General features: G+C 36.7%; 2 protein-coding genes and 1 pseudogene across 2 annotated transcripts; all 3 read left to right on the top strand.

Moving 5' to 3' along the window:
• Positions 1-228: 228 nt before the first annotated feature.
• Positions 229-7,554, top strand: LOC140818342 (calmodulin-binding protein 60 D-like). Its single transcript, XM_073178277.1, is given in 10 exon segments — positions 229-545; positions 671-794; positions 2,449-2,524; positions 3,295-3,353; positions 4,121-4,614; positions 5,029-5,189; positions 5,264-5,467; positions 6,033-6,270; positions 6,590-6,972; positions 6,974-7,554. Coding segments are annotated over 9 exon segments (1,899 nt in total). The 5' UTR covers positions 229-545; positions 671-675; the 3' UTR covers positions 7,139-7,554.
• Positions 7,555-8,854: 1,300 nt separating this feature from the next.
• LOC140818344 (probable xyloglucan endotransglucosylase/hydrolase protein 23) lies at positions 8,855-11,066 on the top strand (annotated as a pseudogene).
• Positions 11,067-17,540: 6,474 nt separating this feature from the next.
• On the top strand, positions 17,541-22,791 carry LOC140818343 (probable E3 ubiquitin-protein ligase XBOS32). Its single transcript, XM_073178278.1, has 10 exons — positions 17,541-18,674; positions 18,814-18,873; positions 19,093-19,164; positions 19,302-19,477; positions 19,559-19,719; positions 20,851-20,909; positions 20,995-21,041; positions 21,375-21,515; positions 21,779-21,870; positions 22,010-22,791. The coding sequence occupies exons 1-10, from the start codon at positions 18,480-18,482 to the stop codon at positions 22,501-22,503; spliced, it is 1,497 nt and encodes a 498-aa protein (XP_073034379.1). The 5' UTR covers positions 17,541-18,479; the 3' UTR covers positions 22,504-22,791.
• The last annotated feature ends 86 nt before the right edge of the window (positions 22,792-22,877 follow it).

Genomic DNA, 22,877 nt, shown 5'->3' with positions numbered 1-22,877 from the left:
TATGTTAAGAGTATTACTTTTTATTGTGAATATGAGTAAGGTTGACCCGTCTCACGGATTCTGACCCGTGAAACGGTCTCACATGAAACTCACTCTATATTTGAAGCTATCAAGCTAACATGAAATACAAATGTAGAAATAAAATAGACCCAAGCCCATAATAAATAAATAAATATATATATATATATATATATCTATATAAAATAAGCTCTGCAGAAAATAAATAAAATCCGTATCAAAACCAATCACTGCAGTCGAGTACTTAGCCGCAGTTAGGCCAAAAGCGAAAAGGGAGCTCAAGAAGATCTCAAATTCTTCCTTTGTATTGAATTCGATTTCCTTCTTCTTTGCGCTCTGTGCATCTCTCAACACAATCCCATACTGAACAAATACCTATCCCTATTGATAAAGGTACAAATAAACTCTGCTCACTTTCTGTTTTACCTTGGAAGCTCTTCTCCCCATCAGGCAATCAATCGCATCAGTAGTTGCGTCGTCGGACGATTTTGCGCTTAAGGATCTTGATTTTTATAGCGAAAATCAAGGTGGGTTTGTGATTCTTGGGCAAACTAAGATCTGTTTGACTTGGTTTGAACTGTTGTTGAATTGATTTTGTTTTGCGGGCTTTGGGTTGATTTATTTTTGTTCTGTTCTTTGGGGCGTTTTGAAGTGAAAATGCAGACGAGGTATATGGAGAGAACTAGTTCGATGAAAGCGAGAGGAAAAAGGAGTTTGGAAGGCGGTGGTGACGATGAAGAGCCGGAGCCTAACAGGAAAAGACCCGCTTTAGCTAGGTAACGGGACTGTTGATTTTGTTCTTGACTGTGGTTGTGTTATTGCAAGGGAGTTCTTCGATTCTTGATATATACATGGATTGGATGAAAAGTTTGAGAAACCTGGTTCCTTGCATATGAGAACAAAGACAAGGGAGATAAAATTTAATGGTTTTTGGTGAAATTTGTGGTTTTGAGCGGAACTGCTTTTGTATTATCTAGACAATAACCATGAATCCATGACACAGATTCCCGAGGAAAAGAGAGGAAATTGGTTCTTTTAAAACTTGACAAGGCCTGACAGCATTTAATGTTTCCAAATGTATTAGAATAATTAGTGACTAAGTTTTTTTTTATATAAAACTGGAACAAAGACAAGATCTTGATTTGTATGGATTTCTTCTGGTATGTTAATTTTATGTGTATATCTGTCCTTGTTACTTCGTTGGTTCGACCATGATATCATTGTTTGTAAAGAAAACTTATTGAGTTCATTATATTCCAAATGAATTTTCATCTTAACTGGAGATTAATGGTTCAATACGAGCCACCTGTGTAGGGCGATTTAGAAATGACAATTTAGAAATGATAACTATAAGTTATTAGCTCACCTGTTGCTAATTTTCCTTAATTGTCTTTTCTTCTATTTTGTTTTACCCCTGGAGACTATTAACTATGTTTGGACCATATATAATAGAAGCATATGGAGCAGTAAGGCAGTTGTCTGTCATATAGTCTAGGCGCAAGGCTTTTGGCAAGGCACGTGCCTCATCAAAGTGAAATTTCTTAAAGAATAATATACTAGAATATACATGTTTGATAATAATTTGATCACATGTCATTAAATGTGTTACTTAAATAACTAAGAAATGATATATACAAAAGTTCTCATTTATTTGTACCTAAAATAAATGTTCGTTACATTGCATTTCGCAATGATGCATTAACTTTTTAAGCTCTCGCATATGCTTCACTAGCAAGGCACATGATTTATGGTTCCGCCTTAGCGTGCGTTTAGGTGTCAGTACGCAGTACAATATGAACCAATTGATTAGCAGTTGCTGTAAAGTTTTCTTTGGCCACAGATTCAATTATTTGTGATTGAAACGAGTGCATATAGGTGAGTTTTAATTCAAACTTTAAATATATTATAGGATTGGCCTCCTAGTGGATTTATTGGTTATTTTCTGACATGATGTTATTCTTCAGAGCTTAATGGATATAAATTTACATCTTTAGGTTTTTTTAATTGTTATGTTTTCTTGGATCATTTGTCCTGGGATTTGTTTTCGAAATCTAGTGTTCATCTTAGGCAATTGAAGATAGAGATGTTTGTTGTCAACTTGACAAATTTATAAACTGTGACATGAACGAGAGTATTTGTAGCTTAGTGCAACGTATAGGGGTTGTAAACTGGAATTCCAAGAATGGAGAGTTGTCTATTTATATATTACTATCAGTTTCTTGAATCTTGTTTCCTCTCCTGTTTTGTGTGGCTTTTGATGTGTTATTTTATTTCTTGCTATTTTTATGTGCTTCTTTTGATCTCGGTCCTCTATCTTTTTATTTCATTATTAATGTAAATTTATTTTTCATTTCTTTGCATATTTTATTAATTTTATTTGCTTGAGCTGGTAAGGAATGGCTATTTAATAGACTATTGTTTGCTATACAGTGTTATTGTGGAAGCTCTTAAGGTGGATAGTCTCCAGAAGCTTTGCTCATCCTTGGAACCCATTCTCCGGAGAGTGGTAAAATGGAAGCCTCGCTCTGGCATTTGCGTGTTTTTGTTTCCTTTTTTAGACTGAAGTTTATTTAAACCTGACTAATTATACTAAATGGAAGATTTTGCCTTTTTCCTTTGATTTCGTTCGATTAGATGACCTTTTGTTTCTCTGTGGAGTGCTGATGTGGGTAATGAGAATTAACTGTCCTCGGATTTTTGACAGTTAGAAGAGTTGATTAAAGAATGTCCGGAAAAGATTAAGATTCAAAAATCTAGCTGGATTGAGAAACATGTAGAGTTTAATAACTTTTTGGTTTCAGACGTAGTTAGAAATTGGATTTATATATGTTGTTGATTTGAGCAGGGCTTTTTATTTTTTATTTTTTTATTTTCTTTCTATGTAGATCACTTGTACGCTATATGTAATTGTTGCTTCCAATTATTGAATATAGTATAGTTTCCTATATATATATATATATAAAAGGATTCACGGTCCTCGGGGATGTTTATTTGGGACCACCATATGAGCTTCACTTCGTCTCCTTTTCTTTCTAGAATCATGAAGCGAAGCAAGATCTCATGTTCAATACTTTCATGAACTTGTGATTGAGGTGTCGTGCAAATGATTGTTGCACTTTCTTTAGTCAAATATCTGGGCCCCCTAGTATGCATGTTCGTGAAGAGAATCTTCATTGAAACTAATCTTTGTTGGACACCTGCTTCTTATTGACGTAATATCAGTATTGATGAGTTAATGAGAAAACTTTGCTTTGTTCACACGTTTGTCATGGACAGGTTAGTGAAGAAATTGAACGAGCATTGGCCAAGATGGGCCCTGCCAGAATTGAAGGAAGGTTAGTTATTTTGTTTCACAACTCACGAATGAAATTGCAATGGCTTGGTAGTGTTCACTTTTTTGGTTATCTATAGTCCATTTAAGTTCTGCTCTATGAACTATGTTTTAATCATGCTTTGATTTTTTGCATTACTATGAAATTTTGCAAGAATAATCATAAACCAAGCATGCAAAGAACCTTTTTGAAAATTATTTATTATTTGTTATCTATGAGTGCTGCTGTTTTTAAAACTCATTCAGTTGAGCGACTCGTCTTTAACCCCTTTCCGCAAATTAGTTGTCTATGCCACTTATAGGAGCTAACATTGGTGTCATGCATAGGAGATCAAGTGGTGGTATTAGTTACTAATGTAACTTTATGAACAAATTTTACTTCTTATAAGGAAAGTTCTGAGTGAAATTAGTGGACTATTTTGGCTTTTCTTATTATTAGTTTTTTTCCTTCCTTTTTTCATCTTAGCAAAGAGACTTTTAAAGTTGGATATATTAAGGAATTTTACAAACTTTTGCTAGTTTCCTCCTCTATATGCATTGGGAAATTATTCATGTAGTTAACTCTCCGTCTTAGAAAAATTCATTTACTCTTTTTTATTACGTGCATTGTAGCAAAAGATGGTGATCATTTTATTGATCAAAATAAATAAAAAGTGTACATAGAACATGTCGTAATTTTTTCATCTAGTTTGCGTTCGGCTGATAGTTTTCTTGATACGGTACACTAGCTTCATTTATTCTAGAAGTTGTCCTAAGAAATTGAAAGTTCAGGTCATCACCGAAACGAATTGAAGGGCCAGATGGTAGAAACTTGCAGCTTCACTTTAAGTCCAGGCTTTCTCTCCCGCTGTTCACAGGGGGTAAAGTAGAAGGCGAGCAGGGTGCTACCATCCATGTTGTACTACTCGATCATAACACTGGCCATGTTGTGACATCTGGACCTGAATCTTCTGTGAAGCTGGACATAGTTACTCTGGAAGGTGACTTCAATAATGAAGATAATGAGGATTGGAACGAGGAAGAGTTTGAAAGTCATGTTGTGAAAGAGCGTGAGGGAAAGAGACCTCTGTTGACTGGGGATTTGCAGGTCACACTCAAGGAAGGTGTCGGAACTCTTGGAGATCTCACATTTACTGATAATTCGAGTTGGATAAGAAGCAGGAAGTTTAGACTTGGCTTGAAGGTTGCATCAGGATATTGCGAGGCCGTTCGCATACGGGAGGCAAAGACGGAAGCTTTTACTGTTAAAGATCACCGAGGAGAATGTATGGAAATTTAAATTTCATTTTCAGCTAATAATATCGTTGAATGTTGACATTGATATGGACCTATGGTAAAACACAGATGTGGGAAAAATAATTAGTAAGAAATATGATATGTCATGTTAGAAAAAGGTAAATTTCGTTTCATGTTAGGAAAAGGTAAATTTCGTAATGATTAACACACAGCGAAAGAGAAGGTGAACGAGCGTAAACATGTTATATGGAATCATATATCGGTCTGTATTATAAGTCAGTGTTAATAACTAAATCGCTATAACCATTTTGTGTTTTCCGTTTTATACTTTACAAACACTCATTGAACCATGTTTTCATGTTTTGAGGCCACAGTTGGCTTGACTACGCCATGTGTGCTCGCTGTATTTGAATATTTATGGAAGTGTCCTCTTCTCTTGATAGTGTACAAGAAACATTACCCACCTGCTTTGAACGATGAGGTATGGAGATTGGAGAAGATTGGGAAGGACGGGTCATTTCACAAGAGGCTTAGAAAGGAGGGGATATTTACTGTGGAGGACTTCCTTCGGCTTATGGTGAGGGACTCCCAAAAGTTGAGAAATGTAAGTGTTTGCAGTTAGTTGCTTTATAAGAAATTGATTTTCTGTAAGCTGGATTGAAAATCTGGTGTTGGCAGATACTTGGCAGTGGTATGTCAAATAAGATGTGGGATGCCCTTCAAGAGCATGCAAAGACTTGTGTCTTGAGTGGAAAGCTTTATGTATACTATCCCGATGATGGAAGAAGTATAGGTGTTGTTTTTAACAATATCTTCGAGCTGAGCGGCCTCATAACAGATGATCTATATTATCCAGCAGATTCACTTTCTGACAGCCAGAAGGTTTGCAAATTTTCAATGAGTTGAGGTTGCATGGTTTATAAGTGTTTCTTGTTTTTTACTGTCCATCAACCTTTAAAATGTCCTTAGCAATACATTTCTCACTTCTATTTTGTTCATTGGTGTTTGAAATTCTTCATGCTGCATAATGATGATTCGTTTAGGGTTATGATTGTACTATTTTGTCATTTTTACTTCCATTAAGTTTTTCATGTGGTAAATTGATTTGAATACAGTTTTGCTGGTATCCAAACTACAAATTGTAGTTTGCCTCCTTGAAGTGTACGAGTAGTTTTAAAATCTTGGGATATACAGTCTTTTTCTGGTATTCATGGTACATACTCTTTCTATGTGCATTTGATAGTTTCTCAGGATATTATCTTGTTGGTGCACTCTCCAAGTTTTGTATGTTTGATTTGAAAAGTGTTTTTGCTTTTGTCCAATACCTTATCCACTTTGGATTTCAAGAGAAAGATGGCGGATTAGTATATTTGTAAAATGGACCCCTCGTCGTCCCATTAATTGGTGATTTTATTTATGCAATTTTTTAATATTATCATACCTGTAGGTACACGTGGACAGCTGGGTTAAGAAAGCATATGATAATTGGAATCAAGTGGTTGAGTATGATGGAAAATCCATGCTTAACTTCAAGCAAATCAAGCAGTCAAGCACGTCCCGTAACGATGTTCCTTTGGGCCCAGTCAATTACCCAAATTCTTTAAATAGTCAGCTTCCACTACAAAGAATGCCAGTATCAGTTCTTTCCGAGCCTTCATTTGTGGATCCAAGCATGCTGGTTGGAGGTTAGCATCATACAGAAACCCGTATGTCTTATTTGCAGTGGATAATTAACAATCGCACCATGATTCGAATAATATGCTTGTGGACAACTGAATTTGAATTTTCATTATTTATCCCTTTTTATGTTACTTTGATTACAATCCCGAGGCTTGCATCTCACTTGCATGTTCGTTTCCTCTTTTTCTCAAATACATTTACTATTTTATTGCCAAAAATAGTCTGCTTTGTTGACACATGCATTATGTGCCTAGAGTAGGTAAGATTTGCAAGATCGTATTGTTCTGTTATTCACCTTGTTCGATTTAATGGAAATCTATACAGGTTCCGGTTACAATGACAACATGACCACCAAATATCCTCCCAGTTCCCGCTCCAATTTTGTTTCAGGCTCCTTCACTGAGCACAACCCGTCACTCAATCTTTCAAACCAAATCCAAAGCGCCACATATGATATTCGGGCTGGGCTTGCCCTTGGCCCTCCTCAGTCATCCTTCCAAGCTAATATAAATCCTTTCGAAGACTGGTCCAGTAACCGAGAAAAAGGCGTCGATGACTTCTTGTCAGAAGATGAAATTCGTTTAAAGAGCCATGAACTGCTAGAAAACGAAGAAATGCAGGACTTGATTCGCCTTTTCAACATGGGAGGCAATGCCTCTATAAATGTGAATGAAGATGGATACAGTTTCCCTCCTTATGCCCCCCCCATCACCATCTACTAGCTTCAGTTATAGCGAGGATCGAACCCGTTCTGGTTCTGGTAAGGCATTTGTGGGTTGGCTGAAGATTAAGGCCGCAATGAGGTGGGGCATCTTTATCAGGAAGAAAGCAGCTGAAAGGAGGGCACAGATTGTAGAGTTAGAAGATGAATAAATTTTTATTCCGAAAATGGAAATCGCAATCGCTCAGGCATTGTTTCATCTGACACTCGAGATTTCATGTACAGTCAGTCACCTGTACAGTAAGTTATTTACTAAAAACTCATTGACTTGGTTTGCAGTGGCTCCTTATTTGTATTCTGAATTCGTATCATCGACGTGTGGCTTGCTTTTCTTTCGAGTCCTAAGCAAAATTTCCTTCTGAACGGTGTTGTACAATCTACTTGATAATCAGAACTAGATGTTCTGTTTTAATGTTTTTTTCCTTCAAAATTTTCGAATTAGTTATTTTCCTACCTGTTCATTCTGCGGGAGGAAACCAACGCCATGAAAACTTGCTCTTGTGTTGTGCTTGCTGTATAGTGCAACATTTTATGAATGAAACCCATGCCGTACACTTGGTGATCGGTATATCCCTTGAGTTATCCAATACTCTATATTTTAGTGTATTTTTCATCTCCGGACACACAACTAACATTACATTTCTTCATTATTTTTCTCAAATATTGATTTCCAGTTGATTAATTATTTTAATACTCAGTATTCTTCTTCTTCTCTCTCTCTCTGAAAAATCATTCTATCATTTTGTTGTGTTTTAATACAAAAAAAAATTAAATTCTATATTTCCATCGCAATCAAGATGACTTAAAATACCAAATATCTCTGATACTTCCAATTTTTTATTAAACCTTTCACGCATAAGAAGTTTCTATTTTCGTTTAAGATTTTAAAATGTGAGAATCAATGTTCTGATAAAGGAGATTAAATGAGAGTCGACATTTGGTGCATTAAACGTCATTGAACATGCTTAATCGCGATTAAACGCCATTTTTTTCAAATTTTAAATTAACTTAATTAAAATTAAAACCCTTTCATTTTCCATCAATTAAAAACTCTAGACCTTATATTCAATACAAAAATTCACGGGCCATCATCTTCCCATCAAAACCCTTCCCTTCAATTTTGAGATTTTCGTGTTTTTAAAATTTTGAGAATTTGTGTATTACTCTTAAATTTATTATATATATAATATATGTGTTATTTGAGAATTGTTTTCCACACATACAACGCACATGAATATCATATATATATATATATATATATATATATATATATATATATATATATATATATATATATATATATATATATATAGTTGATATCCTGCACACCTACTGTGCACACCTTTGTGAGTACCGATGAGATATCACTCACCCATTGGATGCACAATTTTTCTATATTCATCACATCTCATCGGTGCTCACATTTCATTCAGAGCATTAAACAAAAGATTATCAAGAATCCCATTTCAGTTCAATTGACACATGTTTATACACATTACTTTGTGCTTATCTAGTGCTAGCTAGCTGTCCGCAAGTCCACCCCTGTGTGGTTCACCGATGGAAAATTTAAGTTCGCTGACATGTTTAGACTTAGACAAGGATTATTGTCGAGCATGTGTTATAACATTTTATTATATTGATTTATATGTGTATATATATACATAACACATACACCCAGCCACCTTCCACATGTCATCTTCGTATGCATGGGAGACTTTGGGTTCAGTCCCTATTACTATTCAAATTTACCTGTCACTCCCCATCACCCAAAAACCCATCACATCACTTGTGAAATAACATTCTCTCACCAGAGAGTGAGAAAAATTTTTTATTTAATTTGGGCACTGACCCAAATTTCCCGTATTTTTTTAAACACCGAAGAGGAAGCAGATATAGAAGCGAAAATGGCTGTCTTAGTTTTACTTTTCTACTCATTTCTGAGCTTTTCAACGGTGGCTATCTGCAGCAACTATTACCAAGATTTCGACATCACTTGGGGCGAAGGGAGGGCCAAAATCCTCAACAACGGCGAGCTTTTGACTGTGTCACTCGACAACTATTCAGGGTGGGTCCGGTTTCCAATCAAAGAATCAGTACATGTTTGGGATGATCGACATGCAACTCAAGCTTGTTCCCGGGAACTCTGCCGGAACAGTCGCTGCTTATTATGTATGGAAAATCTAACCGAAAGATGTGAAATATTTTGACCTGAAATTGATTGGTTTTTTGTTGGATGAATATGTAGTTATCCTCGGGAGGGTGGGATCATGACGAGATAGACTTCGAGTTTCTTGGGAACACGAGCGGGGAGCCGTACACTGTTCATACGAATGTGTATACGGAAGGAAAAGGGGAAAGAGAGCAGCAGTTTCGTCTATGGTTTGATCCTACCACCGATTTTCACACGTACTCCATTCTCTGGAACCCTCAAACTATTGTGTAAGTACACTTCATTCCACTGATCTTTCGATCAAGAATCTTGTTATTCCTTCGTCTCGTCCAATTTTATCGGATGTACCCGGAGGACTTCGATTCTTGTTACTTCTACTGCAACTATATATTAGAGTGAACTGATAAAATAATATTTTTTTCTGAAAAAAAAAAAACAAAATTAGAAGTGACCCACCAAGAGATCTCTCTTAATCTTTTATTTAGCAAGTGTGATGACTTGGTATTTTCTTAAGATAATTATATAACAACCATAGGATAAATATTTAACTTTTGAAACTATAGACTTTCTATACTGATATAAGTAGGATAGGAAATTGAAGAGTCACCATCTTCAGGTGATCACAACTTTGTCAATGCCAGTTTCTCAGTAGACAAAACACCATTGCGAGAATTCAAGAACATGGAAAACTGTTAGGACCAATGGAATCCAGATATCTCCACACAGGTATGATATTGTCCACTTTGGGTTTTAACCCTCATGGTTTTGCTTTTGGAACCACCCAAAAGGCCTCATACCAATGGAGATATCATTCCATCTTATAAACACATGATCTTTCCCTAGATCTTCCAATGTGGGAATTTGGTTGCATCCCAACAATCCTCCCCTCAAACGAAGTTCCACCATTATTCTTATGGTCCGAGCCTCCCCTCAAGCCTTATTCGCCTCCAATCGAGGTTACTCCACTTCATTGCGTTGGAGCGCACGCCTTACATGAATACCGGGAGCATCAACCACCTCGAGAGTTTTAATCAAGGATTTTTACCGGGAGCTCTCACCTCCTTCGTTTAGGTATCAAGGATTCCACCCACATGGCTCGATCTAGACCATGGCTCTGATACCACTGTTAGGACCAATGGAATCCAGATATCTCCGCACAGGTATGATATTGTCCACTTTGGGTTTTAACCCTCATGGTTTTGCTTTTGGAACCACCCAAAAGGCCTCATACCAATGGAGATATCATTCCATCTTATAAACACATGATCTTTCCCTAGATCTTCCAATGTGGGACTTTGGTTGCATCCCAACAAAAACAATGGAGTCCCATTCCCCAAAACCCAGCCGATGAAGCTCTACTGCAGCATCTGGAATGCGGATGAGTGGGCAACAAGAGGTGGCCTCATCAAGACCGATTGGACTCTAGCTCCCTTCACTGCTTCATACAGAAACTTTCATGCAGATGCTTGTGTTGTCTCCTCCGCCAAGTCCAGCGCTTGCGGTGCTTCGTCCGAGGAAAACAACAGGCCTTGGCTGTCCCAGAAACTGGATCCCAATGGCCAAGAGAGGCTCAAATGGGTGCAGAACAATTATATGGTATATGATTACTGTGCTGATGCAAAGCGATTCCCACAGGGGTTTCCTCGCGAGTGTAGCACCAGCACGTAGAGGAAGAGATATGGATCAACTTAGTTTTTTGTAGTTTTGAACATCCTGCGACAGAGTCGAAGTCTTGTCTTCGAAGATTGATTTACGTAATAAAGTTTTGATTTTCAATCAAACTAAAATAAATAATAAGTTAATTAGAAAGCAATGTTCAACAAAGTGGCAAAGATATAGATCACTTATATTATGCAGTTTCTACACTCATCTCTATAGCTATTTTGATCTGACACTGAAATTTTTTTTTTATTATTATTCAATTTGATAAAAAAAAAAACATGGAGAATTTAGAAATTTTAATTAGTTTACCAAAATAGTACAAAAAAATCGATATTTCTGTTTCTATTTCCATATGATTCTAAAGTCATGTGTTTGATAATTTTTTAATGACGTTACGATCGTAACATGTTTGATAATTTTTTTATGACGTGAGAATTTATGATCGTATTCTTTAAGTGATTTGACACTTAATCCAAAGATCAAAGAATGTTAATGTCTCGGATTCATTTACTATTTGAGAAAAAAACTTCTCTCTTTATGGGCAATATGACTTGGAGCGTTTAACAAAAAAGTGAAAGGATGTTGATCACAAACGAACGGAAAATAAACTACGACGAACACCAGCACACAACATGCAATGGAAATTAGTTATGAACACAAAAATATACAACTAAGTAAGTTGGCACATATGTAAATATGCTCAAGTATGAATGCTTGAGCCACATCTCAGGACAAAAATTCAGTATAAAAATATGTGAATCGTTTACAAAACAATACTAGTGAAATTAACAAAACTAAATTCTTTGACACTCCAAGGAATTAAAATGCATCGAAAAACTCAAATTAAATACTAGATGTATAAAACAAAAAGCGTACTGCTAAAAATCAAACGAAACCATCCAACACTTCACACAGTGTTGTTCTTGAGTGTCGTCAATACCAGCAACACGGTAAGCATCTAAAACCAATTTCACGGCCTCATTTGTTTATGGGTTGAATACGATTGTACAAAGAAGACTATTGTGGGAGGATTTAGGGATGTTTGGGGCAACATGCCAAAGTCCGTGGATGGTTTTAGGTGATTTTAATACGGTTCTCTCTCCGGATGAAAAAATTGGTGGTCTACCCGTTAGAAATTATGACATTAAAGATTTCGTTGACTGTGTGCAGTCACTTGATTTGATGGATCTTAGACAAGTTGGTGTCAATTTACGTGGAGCAACCCAACGGTGTGTAGTAAACTTGATCGAGTTCTTGTGAACAGTAGTTGGATGGCCTCGCATATTGATGGTTATGCCGAGTTCGTGACACCGGGATGTGTATCTGATCACACTATTAGTATTGTCTCCTTCCTTGCACCGGCAGTGAAGCAACCGAGGCCGTTTGAATTCTTTAACATGTGGCCATTATGTGATAGCTTTCTGGACGTAGTATCCAGGCATTGGAAGTTTTATGGGCATGGCACAGCACAGTACAAGCTCAAGCACATGCTTAATAAACTGAAGCATCCTCTTAATCTCCTCAATAAGAAGCATTTCAGTCATATTTCTTCGAGAGCTACGGCTGCAAAAAAGAAGCTCGATGACCTACAGATTATAATGTTAAACTCGGGTGTTACACCTACGGATTATAAAGATGTTAAAAGACATACCGAGATGGTTCTAGAAGCAGAGAGATCGTTTATTGCCCAGAAGGCGAAACTCAGTTACTTGCAACAAGGTGACAGGTGCACAAAATTCTTTCATGACTTGATTAAAAGGAATAACAAAAAAAATGCTATTGTTGCGATTAAGAATTGTGCAGGAAATAACATCACGGATCAAAACAAAATTGCCGATATGTTTGTTGATTACTACAAACAACTGTTGGGTACTAGTGTGGCCCGGATTTGTGTTGATCGGGAAATAATGCTTGACGGACCATGTGTTTCTGTTGACAATTGGGAAACTCTACTAGCGAAAGTGACGGGTGAGGAGATCAAATCTGCGTTATTTGATATTGATAATGAGAAGGCCCCGGGGCCGGATGGTTATGGTTCTTTCTTCTTTAAAAAATCGTGGGAAGTGGTCGAGAAAGATGTTATTGATGCTGTTTCTGAATTTTTCTCGAGTGGTAGGTTGCTCAAGCAATGGAATCACGCTGTGATTGCTCTTATTCCCAAGTCTGCGGACTCTTCTTCGGTATCTGATTACCGGCCGATCTCTTGTTGCAATGTGATATACAAAATTATCTCCAAGATCCTTTCTAATCGATTGGCAGTTGTTGTGGGGTACTTGATAGATAATGCGCAGACAGCCTTTATCAGGGGCAGATCTATTGTTGATAATATCCACCTCGCTCAAGAATTGTTGAGGAAATATGCGCGCAAACGTGGTGCTCCTAGATGCATTCTCAAGGTGGACATCCAAAAAGCGTACGACACGGTTGATTGGGGATTCTTGAAAGAGGTACTTTCCATTCTTCGGTTTCCAACTATGTTTATTAATTGGATAATGGAATGTGTCTCAACCACGTCATACTCTATTGCGCTAAATGGTCAGTTTCATGGTCATTTCAAGGGAAAGAGGGGACTGAGGCAAGGTGACCCTCTATCACCTTTTCTTTTTACCTTGTGTATGGAAGCGCTATCTCGATCTCTTAAAAGAATGTCAAGATCAGTGAACTTTGGGTTCCATCCCAAATGCCGTAATCTTCGTATTACCCATTTGGCATATGCGGATGATCTGTTGCTCCTCTCTCGTGGTGACATCGGTAGTGTCTCGATGGTTATGCATTGCTTGAATACCTTTGGCAATATGGCGGGACTACATGTCAATCTGATGAAATCTAATATTTACATGGCTGGTCTTGATGATAGATTGCAAAGTGATATATTGCAAACTACTGGTTTTATTCAAGGTGTGTTACCGTTCCGATATTTGGGTGTTCCACTAGCTGCTAGAAAACTGAGATCCTCTGATTATTCGAAGCTTGTTGATGGAATTGCTGCGAGATTCAGTTCATGGCCGAGACATTCCATATCATATGCCGGGAAGATTGAGCTTATCAAGTCGGTTATTCAAGGTATTGAATGCTTTTGGCTATCTATTTTGCCAGTCCCCAGTTGTATTATTGATGCCATATACTCGCTTTGTCGCAAATTTGTTTGGCCGACTAAGCACCCGCCGATTGCCTGGAACACACTTTGTAAACCTCTATCGGATGGGGGGCTGGGGCTTAAAAATCTAAGATCATGGAATAAAGCCTTAATTTCAAATACTTTGTGGAAAATTCATATGAGAAAGGAATGCTTGTGGATTAGGTGGGTTAACAATGCTTATAGTCATTTTGGTGATGTTTGGAAGTGGGGTTGGCATAAAGATGAATCACGTTGGCATAAAGATGAATCACCTCTGATTAAGCAGATTCTCTCTATACGGGACGAGTTGGTACAGTCCTCAGGTTCGTTCACTGCTGCTGCTGCCACTCTAGACTCGTGGTTTGATAACAATGATGGCCTTTCAAAAGCGTATGGTTTCTTTGCTCGGAATAACGGCCATTGGCCGTGGAAACCGATTATTGACAGAAGTTGTCTCCTACCTAAGCATCGATTCACACTATGGATGTTGGCACACTCAAAGCTACGGACGCGTGACAAGTTGGTCTACGTGGTTGACAAATCGTGCGTTCTTTGTAAAATCCATAGTGAATCGGTTGAACATCTTTTTTTCCAATGCTCATTCTCGAAATCGGTTTGGACAGAGGTGCGACAGTGGCTTGGAATGCTTAAGAACATGGGTTCGCCATCAGCTGTTTTGGGAGCTTTAGAAGTACATACCGTGGGAAATCAACGCTAGCACGGATGAGGATCATGGGTCTGGCCGCCACCGTATATCACATCTGGAATGCAAGAAATAGGGCGATGTTTGAAGACGAAGAAACAAATCTCCATGACATGGTTAGGAAGATCAAGATTGTCATTTACCGTTGTATGCCTACTTCGATAGATTTGTAGTGCGTAGTAGTCTTGTATTGTTTTATGACAGTTGATTATGATTGATTTATCCTGGGTATGCCCAGTGTACTTGTACCAAAACTTTTTACCCATATTTTAATGAATTATCATTAAAAAAAAAAAAGAGTTTAATAGGACTAAAACTCTAACATTAGATAATTTATCTAGGGATAAATTCCAAATATACATTATGTTGGAAAAATATCAAGATTAGATTAAGTCGAGCAAGACTAAAAATACAAAACACTTATTTTTCATATTATATAAAAGATAAAAGTATTTAAGAATAAAATATACCAACAAATTCTTAGTTCTCAAGAGCCAGCCTTGGTGTATCAGTCGTCTAAAAATGAATGCACAACTTATTGCTTCCATGCATTTGCTACTTTTTCTGATCATTTCATTGATCTTGCTCGTAGTCGGAACCGTCTCAAACGGTGAAATAAGATGCCTAGAGAAGGACAGATTGGTGCTACTTAAGATCAAAGATGATCTGATAGATGCATATGGAATGCTGTCCGCTTGGTCGGAGACACCAGGAAGACAAAAGAGATTGTTGCAAATAGGTTGGCGTGCGCTGTGATAACGTGGAATTGCATCTATGTTAAACTCTCTTGATCTGTCAGAAAACAAAATTTCAGGTGAAATCCCAGATACCCTTTCACAACTGAGTCACCTTGTAGTCCTCAACAACTTGTCCGATAAAATTCCAAAGAACGCTCACATGCAAACTCTTAACTCTTCTTCATACTGAGGGAATCCTGAACTTTGCGGTCCTCCACTTTCGAAACCTTGTCTAGAAGAATAAAGGCCAAAAAGCCAATCTCTACGGAAAATGTTAATGGAATGGACAACAGGGAGCCCATAAGTACAGGTTTTTACATCTGTATGGCGCTAATTGGAACGTTCATTGTTGCCTTTTTTGGGGGTCTTCGGGACTTTAATTCTCAATAATTCTTGGCATGTTACATGTTTTAAGATATTGATAAAGGTGAATGATTGGGTATATGTAAAGATAGCGGTGAATTGGAACTACGTGCGAAGGTATTTAGCAAACCAGTCCTGCAAGATTTGCACAGTGTATGTATGTACTTTTATTGATGAAAAAACATAAGAACATGAGTTTGTTCAAGACTCCAACATGTTGAATCTGATTTCACTTTTATATTAGCATTGTTTTCTCCTTTAGTGTATTGTGTTCACAATATTTTGATTTTTTTATGGTACGCTTGCATTTTGCGAATTTGCTGTTTTATGTTATTAAATTATTTCAGTTTTAATATGTTATCTTTTTTTTTTTTTTGACAATTTAATCTTTTTTTTATGTCACACTAATGTGCCAGCGATGTAGCGTTGACGTGTGTAGAATTACACCAGCACTCTGTATTTTCGATGAAAAATGACTAAAATTGTCAAAAATAATAAAATTGATGATTATAACCGAAATTTGACAATATATAAGACCAAAATCGCAAAGTACAAAATTATAAGACTAAAAATACAAATTTTTTTCTTTTTTTCCTTTTACTTTTTCAAGTTACTCTTGCTAATATTTTGAACCAACACAATTTTGGAAAAAGGACAATATTTTCGTACAACTCCGTAATTATATTCTAATTGACTTGTGCATTTTCTTAACTAGTTTACTTTAAAATGTCAAGGGATAATATTTGTAACGATAATGAGATATCTCGATCTTGGACTCATCTGAGTCTTTTTCAGTAAATGGACTCCTGTGACTTATCTCTCACATACTTTCTCATACGTCATTACTCATTAAATATCCTCGTCATTACAAAATAGGTTTTTTCGCCTCCCCAACAGTCAAACTAAGACCTCCAAGATAAGTACTTATATTCATGAGAGTATGTACCAATTGAGCTACTATTTTTTGTAACTATTGTAGGTTGTAGACTGAACCAACATGAACCTTAACACATACTCATGTATTACTAATAGTTATGAGCCGTAGGTTGCTCCAGATCTGATTTAGTAAGTTGTCTTGTTTAACCTCACAATGTCTTTCACACAAATGCATACAAGTTTAAGTTAATACTCATCCTAACTCTCGAATTTAAACTCTTTGGAAAAATAAGATGCTAAGCTTTTAGAGACATTTCAAAATAACTTTCATTTCAACTAGATTTGATTTGGTAACTTGTCTTGTTTATTATTTCGAAATGAATATTTTTGCATATTTGTTTCAAGAATTTGTGTTTTCTGGAACTTTATAGTATGTTTTTATTTTGACTTGCAAGAAGTACGTTGTAGATATAATATAATTCAATTCAAGAAATGCTAAAATATGATAGTTAAATTTAGGTAATTTTACTTACATTCATTGATTTGGATAAAATGAGTGATTTAAGTTTATGCAATTTCAATGATATTTAGCATGATAAAAAAATCTACTCTAATTTATGCATTCATCATTTTTTAGCAGTTCCCCTTTAGTTGTGAGTTTTTATTGGCTGTTGCGTTCGTACTAACATAATCTTCTAGGGTCTAAAATTGATTTGAAAAGTGGAGTTCATAGAAATATATGTGAGAATTAAAATTAGATTATTATATGTAGTACCAGGATACTACTCTTATGCTAGAATTGGACACGAGGTTGTCATAGTCTCATAAAACAAGATAAATTTTAATATTAACAACCAAGGAATACTAATAACCAAATACAGAATTATTGTGCATTTAATTTATGCCTATTATTTATGGTGACACCTAATTACAAGCCAAAATATGGGTTGCTTTAATTCTTGTGGACACAGAATATTAGGCTGGAAGTAGGGAGACAGAGATTTGTTGGGATGATTGTCTGTCATTAATATTTTTTAAGCTATTTATTATTTAAAAAATGCAGAAACAAAAACAAATGTAATGCTATTTTTGGGCTGATTTGTGGGGATGGTGGAATTGCCAAACATGTCAATCTTAGAATCTTGTTTGGAAAATATTGGAGCCTAGCTGCTTGGTATTCTTGATTTATAGGCCAAGTTTTGAACTTGGAGGTGGTTTTGAAGGATTTCTCTATTTTCCGGGAATTTTTTGGAAAGAGTTTGGCAGAATCTTGATTTTGAGGGGAAAGAGAGAAATGGGTGTCTGAAATGTCCATCATTCCTTCCAGCCTCCAGGTCTTAGAGGAAGCTTTACAATTTGGTTGGAAAATTCAGTTATACAGAATTCTGTCTTTATCAAGATAGGGAAATCTGTTTTTACCCTAAATAAATTATTTATCCTCCCTCGTACATTGAATGAATATCGAGCTGGTGTTGCATGTAGGTTGATGCTGGTGACATTTGTTTTCTTTCCGATTCAAGATTTTAAACGTTGTTGAATAATCAACCATAGAACGTGAGATTCTGACAGTTGAAACAAACTTTTTAGGTGTATGTCCAGGTGAATATTAGTTCAGATTTTGTTTATTTATGTGGAAAACATGGAACATGAGTTCAGAAAGTTTGTAATATTGAGATTCCTCGGATGGTTCAAAGATCAAGAAATGACAGTTTGGAGTAGTGACAAGCGAAACTGGTGTATATATGTTTCTTTTTCATTCATTCCATTTAGGGGAACGGAAATATCATTTCTATAGTTAAATTAGAAGCCTTGGTTTCATTAAATTTCTTTATTTCACGATTGTTGGATTCGCGCGTGTATCAAGATGAGATTTTTGAGCCTTGTGGGTAAATCTTTTGGATGTTCTGCATCTGGGGAGCGTCTTGTCTCGGCAGCAAGGGATGGGGATCTCCAAGAAGCTAAGGCATTGTTGGACTTCAATCCTCGTCTCGCGAGGTACTCGACATTCGGTGTTCGCAATTCTCCATTGCATTATTCTGCCGCCCATGGCCATAATGAGGTACAAGTTCATTTAGTTTGATGTGAGTTTTTTGCTTTACATCCAAACACTTAAATTTCAAGTAGATTCAACCATAAAGCAGTAGCATAATAAACTTTAGAGATTGATATGGTATATAATCATTGTTCCTTAAATTTAGATTGTATCGCTCTTGCTTGAGTCCGGGGTTGACATTAATCTCAGGAACTATCGAGGGCAGGTATGATCTTGTTCCTTATCCCCTCCTTCTCTCGTTCTAGCTTGAATGGCACTTTTAGATTCTTCACTTATTGTGAATTCAGTTCCTCAATTCTACTTACAAAAAATGCGGATTACTCGGTGGCACATGCATCAATGTCGTAAAGATTGGACCTTCATTGTGATGTAAATAAATACTTTTGGTGTGAATGAAATTGTTTTATTTGATTTCTGGTGGCAGACTGCCCTGATGCAAGCTTGTCAATATGGTCACTGGGAGGTTGTTCAGACTCTGATTCTCTACAAAGCCAGCGTATGACAGTTTTTGTAGTTTTTACACAGCGTATGACAGTTTTTGTAGTTATTTTTTAATGTAAATATTTTCTTACATATCGACGAGTTGTGTTCCAGTTTGTGGAGAAAAAAATTAAAGTCGTGATTCTTTCTTAGATACACAGAGCTGATTATCTAAATGGAGCAACTGCCCTCCACTTAGCTGCTCTAAACGGTCATTCCCAATGCATTCGGCTTCTCCTTGCTGATCATGTTCCTAGTATTCCCAATTTCTGTAGCATCTCAAGCAAAAGATTGAAGAATCGTAAATCTGTTTCAGATTTTGATGAAGGGTAAAGTAGAACTTTTTTAAAAAAAATCTGTATCTCCCTTTATGCAGTTAGCTGAATATTTGATTTTCTTGTTTTGGTTAGTGCACTATATGGAGTAATCAACAGACCTGCTGATGGTGGTGTCACAGCCCTTCATATGGCTGCATTGAATGGGCATGTCGAAACGGTTCACCTCCTTTTGGATTTAGGGGCATCAGTTACTGTGGTCACGTTAGAAGATGGAACTACTATTGATTTGATTGGTGAGATTGATTTCTTATTTCCATTTTTTCATTTTGGGATCCTAAACTTTCTATCTATGATTGGTGGTATAAGCTAGAATTATCATCCTTTAGTCTTATCATATTTGAATTGCTTTTGAATTCCAGTAATATTTGCTGTACTAAATTGTTGCTGAAACCCAAGTCACAGTTACCATCCTGCTCATAGATTCTCGAGGCAGTGTGGACTATCAATTTCTCAAGAATGAATGTAATGGTCGCTAAAACTTGTTGCTTAAAAAAATTACAAAATAAATTGAATTACAGCGGTTAGCATTTGGTCTTATGTTAATGCTAAATGACTGAATTGCCTGATATCATATGATAAGGCATTCGTTCTTCATTAGCCATCTACGGACAATTGTGCATTTATCTGGAAATCTGTAGTAGATGCTTTCTCAGAAATTTGATGAAATCTTAAGATCTAATTTGCACAAACAATGTCTCCTAATCTTTTATGGAAAACGTTATATTGTATCGATGATCATAAATCACTCGTCAGTTATGTACCACTCTTTAAATTCAACTGATGCTCTTGGGCTTTCACCAAATCCAGATTCATCTGTTGATTGTAGCATCTATTTCAAAAAGAGAAAAACCTTTGTTATTATTGAATAATATTAGCAGTCATCCTGCACAATTGATTCTTCAAGGTTCATTATTCTTTTTGTATCAAAGCTGATAGAACCTTCCAAAACCCATACGTCACTAGTATTTCAATACAAAATAGAGGTGTCTAATGGACAAAACAATGGGATTTTTGTAATGCAAATTAGAGTCCCCCTTGGCTATCGTAATCTCAGGTACGAGTGAAACTTTATTTCTTGGAATCTTATTCCTCATTCAAGATTGATGGCAAGAAGGAAGCGGAATCCATTGATTTGGTTCATGGCGTTTTTCATCTCAGACAACTTTTTACTGTTTTAAGGGGTATCAAGTAATTGCGAGTGACCTGCATGTATGTTTTCCTTTGATCTGTTGAGGATCTTGAAGTGGGAATTCCACGTCCCAATTTGCAACAAGTGACTTGGTAGCATCTGTTCATAATAGACTTATCTATTACTGTTATATCAAATTATTTATTTTTTAGAGTACTGAAGGATTACCCTGCAGGTTCTGGAAGCACGCCACTTCATTATGCTGCACGTGGTGGTAATGTACAATGTTGTCAGGTTAGTTTATCTGGTGACTGATGAGATTCCGATGTCCGTCTAAGGAATTGGTTTAGTCCATGACATCGTTTGTCGCCATTTTCAGCTTTTGATAGCCAGGTGTGCCAGCATGACAACAGAAAATGCAAATGGGTATGTATGTATGCCAGAATAGTTTGAAATCTAACCTCCAAACAAATTTTTTAAATTTATGACGTTCCTCAAGTAAAATATATACACATGAGAAGGTTATTATAAAAAAAACATTTCGTATGAAAGTCGATCTCCAAATTTCCCTGTGTATGTGTATGGCCTTTATGGTTTATATTTATATGTCATTTTAAATAATTGTGAGACATTCTTTTTTGCTCATTCTTTTGCTGATATGTTGTATTTACCAAAGTTTGTTGCACTGTAGAATCAATAAATTCTTGAATTAGTATATCTTCAAGTTTGACAAATTATACTGATCAAACATGTCGGTAGATGGACTCCTTTGATGGTTGCTCGCTCCTGGCATAAAGATTGGCTAGAGGACACTCTTAGCCAACGGCAAGAAGGCCAACCAAAATTTAGTCCTTCACCATACATCTGCCTTCCACTTATGAGTATCGTTGTGATTGCTAGGTGAGTGAAAGTTGCAATGTTCCAGTCGAGTTTCTAAATAATGAATTTCTCTCAGCAGGGGACGAACTTTACGATTAGGACCCCAACTAGTTGATGTTTCCCCCAGTTATATCTGTTTTCTCAAACAGAACCATATACACTGGCTAAGTTAGTACATATCGGAAATGGATGTCGTTTCTTTGTTGCGTAGAACTTGTTTCGCCCTTTGCACTATATTTGTCAAAGAAACTTTTAGATAATATCTTTAATTCGTTGAATTTCAGAGAATGTGGTTGGAGAAGCAATGATTCGCCGGCTACATGCTTAGACCCATGTGTTGTTTGCTTGGAGAGGAAGTGCACCGTTGCTGCTGAAGGTATATCAATACTAATTCTCTCTCTTTTTCATGGTTCAGTGCCCCTTGATAAATAACATCGCTAAACTCGAGCATTAAAAAGGGATTAGTGTGGCCTTACTGTTCTCTAATTCAATTATTCATTTATACTTTCGAACAGATTGTTTCCACGAGTTTTGCACTCATTGTGCCTTGTATCTTTGCTCCACCAATACCACATCCACAATTGCTCACGGGCCACCTGGTTCAATTCCCTGTCCCTTATGCCGACGTGGTATAGTTTCTTTTACGAAGCTTGAAAGCACAAAGCCTATCATCAAGGGAATTGCAAGAACGAGTTTATCGCTTCCCTTTTGCGCTTGTGCAGTAGAAATCCCAGAATCTTCCACCGACGACACTCTGTTTTGTAAGCTAGACAGTCCCTGTGTTCCACTCTCTCCTTTTGGTTCTTTCCGATCCTTGAGCTGCCGGAGGTTTCATTCTTTGAAACTCAACCCCAGCTTATGCATGGGATCTCCAGATGTTAGCCATTCTTCGGTTTCAAGAGCAACGGATTGCATCGTGCAGAAACAGTTGCTTAGATGTTCAAGATCAAGCTTTAGACGCTGGACTTCACAGAACGAGAGACGGAGGTGGTTGTGTTCTTTTAACTGATCTGTCGAAATTGGAAGGAGTTTCTGAAGATCGGTTGGACTCAAAATCTTGGCTTGCTTGAGCCATCTAGAAAATTTCTTTGAAGAACAAAATTGTATATTTGAATCGTGTATATTGAGGACATTCATTCCTCCCTTGATTTCTTAAAGAACTGATGAACGTTGTTGAACTCTACCCAGTTCACATTTTGTGTGTTTTTGAGTGCCTAATCACATGTTGGCATAATGGCATTCCATTTATAAAATAAGAGGATATACAATGAGAATATTGAGATATCTCCTTCAATTGTTTACTTGTTGATGACAAATCCCGATGCGTTCAATCCATCTTCCGGACATTATCCAAATATATATCCAACAATCTACATTTATTGT

The sequence above is a fragment of the Primulina eburnea genome, chromosome 17 (genome assembly GCF_022965805.1).
Source record: "Primulina eburnea isolate SZY01 chromosome 17, ASM2296580v1, whole genome shotgun sequence".
In the NCBI taxonomy this organism is placed as follows: Eukaryota; Viridiplantae; Streptophyta; class Magnoliopsida; order Lamiales; family Gesneriaceae; genus Primulina; species Primulina eburnea.
The sequence above is the reverse complement of the archived record's forward strand: the minus strand, read 5'-3'. Positions and strand labels throughout refer to the sequence as shown.